The sequence below is a fragment of the Tarenaya hassleriana genome, unplaced genomic scaffold (assembly GCF_000463585.1).
Source record: "Tarenaya hassleriana unplaced genomic scaffold, ASM46358v1 Cleome39, whole genome shotgun sequence".
Classification (NCBI taxonomy): Eukaryota; Viridiplantae; Streptophyta; class Magnoliopsida; order Brassicales; family Cleomaceae; genus Tarenaya; species Tarenaya hassleriana.
Window position 1 is genome coordinate 1026905 of NW_010966822.1, and position 9730 is coordinate 1036634.

The 9730-nt window shown below is 37.1% G+C and overlaps 1 protein-coding gene across 3 annotated transcripts; it reads right to left on the reverse strand.

The window, feature by feature from the left end:
• Positions 1-511: 511 nt before the first annotated feature.
• Positions 512-1457, reverse strand: LOC104823014 (chaperone protein DnaJ). Of its 3 annotated transcripts, none has more exons than XM_010554417.2 (3): positions 1307-1457; positions 998-1204; positions 512-935 (listed from the first exon to the last, which is right to left on the reverse strand). In XM_010554417.2, exons 1-3 carry the CDS (start codon positions 1412-1414, stop codon positions 756-758), a joined length of 495 nt encoding a protein of 164 aa, XP_010552719.1. In that variant the 5' UTR covers positions 1415-1457; the 3' UTR covers positions 512-755. The 3 variants fall into 3 exon arrangements, with proteins under 3 accessions (XP_010552719.1, XP_010552718.1, XP_010552720.1); XM_010554416.1 differs by having other exon boundaries at positions 512-938; XM_010554418.2 differs by having other exon boundaries at positions 512-914; positions 1307-1454.
• Between the last annotated feature and the right edge of the window lie 8273 nt (positions 1458-9730).

The window sequence follows — 9730 nt, forward strand, 5'->3', positions numbered from 1 at the left end:
CGGGAAAAAGAGTTGACAAATCATTAGAGTTAGGTTGGCTAACAGGCTAAGGCTACCGACCATATATTTCTTTATTTCGTAGATGCCGAACAAAACAGGGTTGGAAAAGAATTTTGGGAATAAAGAGGATAATAAATGCACCACCGAGTCGTCCGGATGACGCCGAACGGCTCAAGACGACTTTCAAACGGGCCAATCGGACCCAACTTAGCCCAACCCATGATGGGCTCGGCTTGGGTCGTCGATAAACCCTTGGTTTCGTTGATGAGACGTTGAAGCATCCAGAAAACGGGGACGAAAGAAGAATCTAGGGCTTTCGTGAAGAAACGGAGATTTTTTTTCTTATAAAAAATAAAGTGATGAGCTCAAGGGCCATCCTTCGTAATCCATGGGGCCAGACCCACTGACCCAACAAACTAAATGGGTTGGATCGAATCGGGCCTAAAAGCTGTGTCAGTTTATGGGACTAATTTGGACCCACATAATTTTAAAGGGCCATTTTTCCTTGGGATTTCTATACAGCACAACATTTTATTCACATTGTCCAGCGTCGTTACATTTCATGTGGAACGAAGTCTTTGTTTCGACGTTCCATTTTCCAGGTCGTGTCGTAAACCATGCAAACAGCTGAGTGGTTTTTGCCCAACAGTTACATCTTACGGGAAAGATACAGAGGAAAACCTACGTAGGAACTCATTGGCCCTTCACACACATCAACAGGAGTTTTAGTAAGAACCGATCAAATCCCGAGACATTCAACGGTAGCCAATCGAGAAACTGACAGCCTCATCGGTCGCTTCATCCAGATCGACGTCGAAGGCCTTTGGTCCGTCGCGGAACAAGGGCTCCGAATCAAACTGATGGATCATCTCAGCGAACATCGTCTGAAGCTCCTCCATGCTGTATTGCTTATCCTGCGGCTTCTGCCTGTCAGACTTCTGTCCCGAATGTTACGTGTAAGAAACGAAAGGTATGCCAGAAGCGAAAAGGGTTTTACCTCTTCTCTCGTCTGGGCAATGAAAGAGGCCAATTCTTGAACAAAATCGAAGAAGCCCTCGTTTTCAGGATCGTAGAGGCCTGCGTCGTACAAGCTTCGCTTCTTCTGATCCGATAGCACAGAATAAGCTTCCTGAATCTGCTGGAATCTGCGTTTGGCTTCGCCTGCGAGAGAAGGGTCCTTCGTCCAGCGATCGGGATGCCATCTCTGCAACATATAACAAGGAAGTCATCCCCTATTTAATTTGGGGAGGAAAAGTATATATATACATATATATAGGAACCGCCAGGAAGAAGAGCGGCAACCCACCATTGCCTGCTTGCGATACGCTCGTCGTATGTCGTCGGCTGAGGAACCCGCAGCGACTCCAAGAACTTGGTAATACGACGTCGTCCTCTTCCTTCCTCCTTCCAACATCCTCCAAAGATTACGCTTGCATAACACAGATGGGAGACCAAAAAGTCCTTTTATAAATATCTTTCCCCCACGAACTTTCCGGAAGGCCCTCAGTGTCTCACTTGATATTTTCACAGATGAACGGCCACGATTTCTCCATATTCTCCAGGTGGATTAATATTCTCGTGACACGTCCCTACTTTGCCATGTGTCTTATCAACTTATCAAAAATATCTCTGCACATCACCCACATTTATATGATTTTGATGGCCTCCTTGCCTTTTATTTTTGTTTTCCCAAATAGAAAATAAACAACGTTTTTTTTATAAAGAATAAACAACCAAATGAAATAAAATGCAAAATAAAGTTACAATACAATATCTACACGAAATTGGAGTCGTCAACATAAAATTACTTTTTGCATCCAATATCACGTTAAATGGAAAATTATACAAAAATAAAAATGCAAGAAGATATATATATATATATATATATATATATCACGTTTTAAACTCGCGATTAAATAAATAAAAAAGCTAACAAGCATTTAATTATATATTTTTTTGTTAAAAAATGTGATTGAAATACTTCCAAAAGAACTGTATACAAAAATAGTTCGAATACATCAATCAATATACTAAAAGTATAACAAGAATCCCATGCGCAAGCGAGCAAAAGTTTTATCTGAAGACCTTCGGACGATGCAAGGAGGAAAGAATATTTCTCATGGATCTGTCGATCTTGAGCCGAAGTTGCTGTATCGAGTGCCAATTATATATATATATATATATATATATATATATAGGTGTTATAGAGTTTTAATCGGTATAAAATTTCGATATTATTATATTTTATATTTGATTTGAGTTTTTCTACTTTTTTTATTAGATAGAATTAGAAATTTTAATTGAAAAAAAAAAGAAAAAAATCAAAAAATTTACTCAATTATGATTTAATTTACAAACTGAAGATTCGGATTTAGATTCGCTTTTGAACGTAGGTGAGAATTCTAAAATCAAGTATCCGTAGATAGTTGATTTTGGGATAACTTCGTCAAACCCTATTTGATGTTAAATTAATAAATTTAACCAGCGTGAGATAAACCCATACATGCATTCACGTTTTGTGAAATTGTATGACACAATATGAACTTCGGGGATGATCCACAACCAATACCATGCCCTCGTTCCCATCCTTCCCCTTTTTCCTGAAATAAAAAAGAAGAAATAATCCCTTTTTTTTTATTTATTTGGGCTGACGAGGAAATTTATATCATGTTGAATTGCAAAAGCTTTAGGTTGGGTTTGTAAATTTGTCGTGCCTAGACACCCTTTTCAAAAAAAAAAAAAAAGAAAAGAAAAGATTTTGTCATGCTTCAGACTTTTTTTTTTTTGTGATAAAGGTCATGCTTCAGACTTGTCTACGTTAACTGCAAAAATTAGACTGAAGATTGCCAATATGACAAGATTCCACGTAGATATGGTTGACAAATGATTTGATTTATGGAAAATTATGTGAAACATATTTTATTGTATAAATGCATATGAATACCCTTTATTTTTTCTCATTTTCTGTCCAAGTTTTATAGTTGGCTGTTTTTTATTGTATATTTTCAGTTATAATTATTTAATAGTCGATAGTAATAGAAAAAAGTTTGGAGAATCATTGAGAGAATTATAATATACCAATATAAATATATAAAATATAGAAATAAATCAAATCTTAATATTACGTAATTTTTTCGAATATTCTCGATATTTTTTAATAGATATCCGTCAAATATTCGTGGGAGCATTGCCAGTTAGAATAGAAGTTTCTTCTGAACTAATTCCTTCGCAGTTGTCTTTCATGCCAAATTTCGGTTTGTGATATATATTCATTTGATAATTCTCAATAATATTTATACCGCCAATTGATGAAAAAGAATCCCATTTCGTGATTATGATATTGTATCTTAAAGCTTATATTATGGGGAAAAAATAGTCTTTTATAATGCGTGCTCGTGCAGATATTAAAAACAAAATATCGCCGCTGCGGACAAAAAAAAAAGAAAAGAAAAGAGAATAATGTAACCAAAACTTCTTACATGCACGATGATGTACATGAGACGTCGGCTAAATTAAATTCAGTACAACTAAAATACACACAGATACGTTTTAATTAAGCAATGTGTAAATTGGCAAATAATGAGGCTTTACTTTGCAGATCGACAAGTCTTGTGATGATTATGCTTACAATTATCGTGTAATTACCCCCTCTAATTCAACAAGATAATTATTTGCTTTATTCGTTCTTTAATAAGGGTTGACTTGACTCAACGATAAAACTATTTACAGTGAGATCTGAGGTCGCGGGTTCGAATCCATCTTTCTACATTAAAATGTAGGGGTAAGATGATCTAGTATATTCCCTTTCCACTGCCCTACTAGACAAGGACACGAATTAGGCTAGTCCTTTATTCGTTTTTTAAGGAATTGAGGGATAAGTATTCCTTATTGTACTAATGCATGTTACATTCAGGATTATTGAAATTGCATTAGTAGCACTATAACAGTAACAACTATGCTCAATAATGCGAATGCATTGGTTGACCTCTCTCTGTCTCTATAATGTACCCACTAATTGAAATCACCCATCTTCTTATACATACGGAATAAATGTGATGGCCCTCACATCCCATCATTTCTGCTCATGTTATTTATGCGCATAGTATTAGTACCACTTTTGTTTATGTATGTATTGAATAATGAAGGTGAAATTATCCCTAAATAACACTATTTGTTCAAGTAAACGACAGTTTTTTACATTTTTGGAATCGTTTGCTTCTACTTCGGATGCCAACACGTTAATACAGAACAAAAAAATGGATGGAATACAATAATATAAATAGAATGAATATGTTTATAGAACAAATAATTCATTAGTGGCAACTACGTAAAAACTGTATTATGATAACAGAGCAAACGAAATGGAATATATAGTATATGGATTTGTAAACGAAACAAAGACAAATAAAAACTATAGTTGTGGGATAAATTGTTGTTAAATGGCAATTCGGTGAAATGATATAACATTGTAATGTGCGGATATCAAAGGGGTCACTGTGCGCAAGTGGAATATAACATCACATGAGGTAACGCCTGTCTCGCTTTTTCGTTTGTTTGATTGGAGCGCTTCATATTTCGTAAGGCTCTCGTCAGCAAATGCGCCATAAACTTGCATTTTTCAAGGATGTTCTCATTCGTCATTTGACCTTCTTCTTACTATTGGCCTTTTATCACTATCTTATACAACGATCTCAACATCATCCCGACAACACTATTATATATCGGTTCGATCATCTTTAAACGATAACTTTATCGTCTAATAACCCAACAGATCATGGACGAGTGGTCAAACTTGGGGTAGGAAGTAACTCCACCTTGAGGTTGAGTGTTCGATTCCTGGCTGGTGAGGATGGAGGTAATTTCTGGGTTTATATGATCCATATACAAAAGCTACTTTCGAGCCTGTGAAGTCGGTATCGAGATCTCACGGCCACTCCGACTCTCGTACGTGCGCGAATGAAAGAGACCGGAGATTTTAACGAGTTCGGTTACCGAGCAAGCTCGGGCCTACATCTCGGCCGGACGGTGCCGGCGAATCCACTAGAACAGAACGGAAAACAACCGAAGACGGTGATCTCCACAAAACCGGAGACTCACCCACGATGTGTCCAAGAAACAACCGAAAAAGAACAGAATACGCGACGCCTTACCGATCCCGACTCACCTACCTTGAGCCGCCTTCGATCCCGAGCTCCGGCGACGCCGAGAAACTCCTCCGTCGGCATAAACCTCCTTCTCCTTCGCCATCTCCGTTCTCCCTCTCTTTCTCTCTCACACCTCGAGCACCGTGTCTCGCCAAAAAACCAAAACACATTAGGGTATTAACCCTAAAACGCAAAACGTGGCGTTTTTGGAAAGCCTCTCCCTCACGTGGAGGGTTTAACTTTTCCACCAAATGGGCTTTTAGGCCCAACAATCTCCACCTTGGTGGAGAAAGAGAAACCGAAACACCGATCAGCTCATCTATACCTGAAACACTTGGTAAACGTGTTAGAACGTTCACCCCGATAAGACTCGAACCGTAGTCCTATCCCGCGTTGCCCGACCGGCAAACGCTACCCTCGGTTGTATGACTCCCTAGACCGTCTAACCAATCCTCCTAGTAAAGTCCAAGACTATACCCGCTAGCTAACCCGAGGATTACACCCGACGTCTACCCGTCTCCTAAGTCTATCCCGACTTTCCCGAGACTAACCTGAGTCATACTAGCGAAACCCGCTAGATACCTAGCCCGGATCCCCGTGAAGTCTATACTACCTATAGGTATACGACTTCTACCCTCGGACCCTAACCTGCCAACTAGAATTGTCCCACGGTTTTGTTCCGTGAAGACGTTCCTAGTCATCTACGATGCTCCACCGAGAATAAGAGACACGTGAGTGCACGTGCTCCACCTCGAGAGGGAGTGTCCTAGCGCCAACCTACACCGACTCTTTGTGAAGTCGGTATCGAGATCTCACGGCCACTCCGACTCTCGTACGTGCGTGAATGAAAGAGACCGGAGATTTTAACGAGTTCGGTTACCGAGCAAGCTCGGGCCTACATCTCGGCCGGACGGTGCCGGCGAATCCATTAGAACAGAACGGAAAACAACCGAAGACGGTGATCTCCACAAAACCGGAGACTCACCCACGATGTGTCCAAGAAACAACCGAAAAAGAACAGAATACGCGACGCCTTACCGATCCCGACTCACCTACCTTGAGCCGCCTTCGATCCCGAGCTCCGGCGACGCCGAGAAACTCCTCCGTCGGCATAAACCTCCTTCTCCTTCGCCATCTCCGTTCTCCCTCTCTTTCTCTCTCACACCTCGAGCACCGTGTCTCGCCAAAAAACCAAAACACATTAGGGTATTAACCCTAAAACGCAAAACGTGGCGTTTTTGGAAAGCCTCTCCCTCACGTGGAGGGTTTAACTTTTCCACCAAATGGGCTTTTAGGCCCAACAGAGCCGGAGGTTTACCTAGTCAGCGCGCCCGAAGGGTAGCAGCTAGGGGTCCTCCGTTATAAAAAAAGGACAAAAAATTTTATCGTCTATTTTACCAAACCAATCAGAGGGAAGAGGAGAATGAATGAAATTTGCCCAACTCCAAATCATGCATCGTTTCTTGGTTCAATTTTTTTTTAATAATTTGAAAGTTCACCGGATATTTAATTCGAATACATCTTCTAGAGGACCGAAGAAATCTATGTGAATACTCTTTTCCAATTGACGATTCGAACCCGATTGAAAAAGAGTTTTGTTCTCCTCTTTACCGATTGAACTATTTAATCTTTTGAGAAAGTCGTCCTCAATATTTTCACCATTTTATTATCTATTTGTTCGATCGTCCCATCATCTCAGGTTAAATTATAAATGTCAGCAAGTCCATTTGGAGACAAACTTACAAATACCACAGCCCATATTTCGTCTGCCGAATGGTATTATTTGAATTTAATGGGCAATATAAAGGACTAAGAATGCCAAAGTGGGACCCATTGCACCCTTAATTTGACGCAGACATGTTATCATATTCAATGAAAGATCAACCAATTAACAAGCTCGATTAGACGTAAGGCAGACACGTAAGCTCCAAAGAGTAAAAAAGAAGATTAATAAATGAATAAATAAAAGCAAACTCGTGATCTATTCTCATTCTTTCTTCTAACCCGTTCTAAATAACAAATTCAATTACACGTAAAAATTGAAATTTGTGTATATGTTAAACTATCATTTAGAACCATGCTTAAAGACCATATAATTCGACATGCCAAAAAGGAAATGAAGAGACACGAGCATCCACATGTCTGCGTCCCTATTTGATGTTATCATCTACTTTCCAGAAGAATACAAAAAACCCCCAAATCATCTACTCGACGAATTGTGCCAATAAAAAAATAATCTTATCTAATCGACCGTAAGAAATAAGCAAATAGAAAAAGAAAAAAAAAAATTGCATGTTCAAAGATAGAAATGAGCATTTTATCTTTCGGCAACTTTTTTAGTATCTTTATTTCTTAAACAACGTCTTCCCCTTTTTCAACCCTGTCGAATTTATTATTACTTCGTAGGCAAGGGCTTTTTTTTTTTAATATTTATTTTAAATACAGTGTTATGGTTAGTGAATAGCTAATCTAAATATGTTCGATTAAACTCTCCATACAAATTAGTTACAGGAACACCACTGCCTCAGCTTCTGGTTTCTTTGACTTTATAACGAGACAGTTGTAATGTTTGTATAACTTGAATTAAATATATCTTATTTTGCATTGAATCAGTTCCAATGATAGAACAGCCTCAAATATATTGTCATATTTTATTTAGATTGGCCAGGCCATATATATATATATATATATATATATATAGTTTCTTCAATAATTATTTCATAAAAAGGTGTCGTTTTATCTAACATCGAATTTTGGATGTCGTGAATAACAAGAAATTTTAGTTTTTTTTTCCTTTTAATACGGTACCAATATTTGTTCTTTGTCAATAAAGTTGGTCATAAGCTATGAGTATAAGTACAATGCAATATAAATTTCAATGAATATGCTATTTAAACCTACATTACCAAACCTATAATATTTTTGTAATGATAAATTGTAAGATAATCGTATTTGTTGTTATTAATAATCCAATGCATTTAAATAGACAATATTTTAACTCTACTTTTTTTTATGAAGAATATAATATAAAAATTTTAAAAATTAGCATTAAATAAAAATATAGTAGTATATGAACTTTAAATTCCCTTAAATTTTAGTATATATCCCTTTTCAAATTTCTATAACTCTTAACGTCAAAAAGTTTATTTATCATTTTTTTTTCTCTTGGATAAAAAAATTAGATTGCATATAACATAATTTGTAAGTTGTGGTGAAGGAAGAAACCTATGTGGAGTTTGTAGGTAGGAAAGTTAATTATTTGAAATTTATGTCGATGCTTGTCAACCCCTTGATTTAGTGGAAGCGATGGCGAAGATTAGCTAGCAATTATAAAATCCAAACGCAAATATGTTATTAATATGAGAAAGATTAGATAATTTCACTTTATGGATATACTCGCGCCGATATTATAATTTAAGATATATAAGGATTAGATCATTTCATTTTAACGTACAATTGCTAATTACCAAAATACTAAAACAAAGCGTCGATCAGTTATTCAATAATCCAGAGTACGCTCTTAATCAGGGCAGCCTCTTCATTTTGAATTTGGATTTACACAAGCTTTTATCATTAAAAATACGTAATTATTAGATTGTCACTATCTTGTCATTCCACAATTATGTGTATATTTTTCTGAAAAAAGCGTAATCATTTTGCTATAAAAGGACCAATAAAGAGATTCAGAAAATGGAAAATCAACCCAACACCCTAATTTGATTATTTATTACATGCGGTTTTAGTCGTAGACTACTTGCTATAAAATCACGGAGATACGATTTGACAGCAGTTGATCCAATGATTTTCACCCGTTGAGGGAATACATTTCTACCAGAGAATAAAAGGTTCTTAAGCTTTCTGATTTTGCTTTGGATTTTCCGTTATTGGTTGGATACGTTATTTCTCAAATTTTAAGTGGGTTAGACATTTGGCCGGTTAACCAACTCTCAACATGTGATATTTAAGACCGATAACCCAAAATTGGATAGTTAAACCGGTAAAAAAAGAACAAAATTCATTTTCAATCCGGGTTCGAGTCATCACTTGATTCATATGGACTTTTCCGATTGTTTGGGAGATGTAGTAGGGTCGAACATCCGGTGAATTTCCAAATTCTAAAAAAAAAAATATTGAAGACCGATAAGAGAAATTATAAATAAATATGTAATGTGCTACAATGGAGGTAGAGTGACCGGAGGCCAAGGAAAATCAAATGCAGGGTGAAATATATTTAAAAAAAATGAAAAGGAAAAAAAAGGGGAGATTATGAATACGTTTACCCAGAAAAAGGCCGTTGCTGACCAATGGAAAACGGGAGCCTGATGACGGAGTCTGCGTCCCGTCAAATAAAGGATAAAACGGCTTTTGGGTCTTTATTGCTTTTTTGCAAACAAAAAAGAAAAAAAAAACGTAATCGAGCCGGTCCTCCGTCTAAATCAAAGATTAAAGTTGATTGAAACCCACTAAACGCCATTTATTTTAATTATATGAAATTAGTACGCAAATAAGAAAAAGAGGGGACGGACGAAGAAGAGAGAGAGAGAGTCAATAGTTTAATGGCGGAGCAGTATAAGCTGGTGGAAGAG

Bases quoted from the DNA above. Each gene is read 5' to 3' on its own strand.
- LOC104823014 (XM_010554416.1), bottom strand. From the start codon at position 1,414: ATGTTGGAAGGAGGAAGGAAGAGGACGACGTCGTATTACCAAGTTCTT. The intron at 1,205-1,306 runs GTGGGTTGCCGC...TATATGTTGCAG, and splicing joins CGTATCGCAAGCAGGCAATG to AGATGGCATCCCGATCGCTG. The intron at 939-997 runs GTAAAACCCTTT...CATTCGGGACAG, and splicing joins TTGCCCAGACGAGAGAAGAG to AAGTCTGACAGGCAGAAGCC.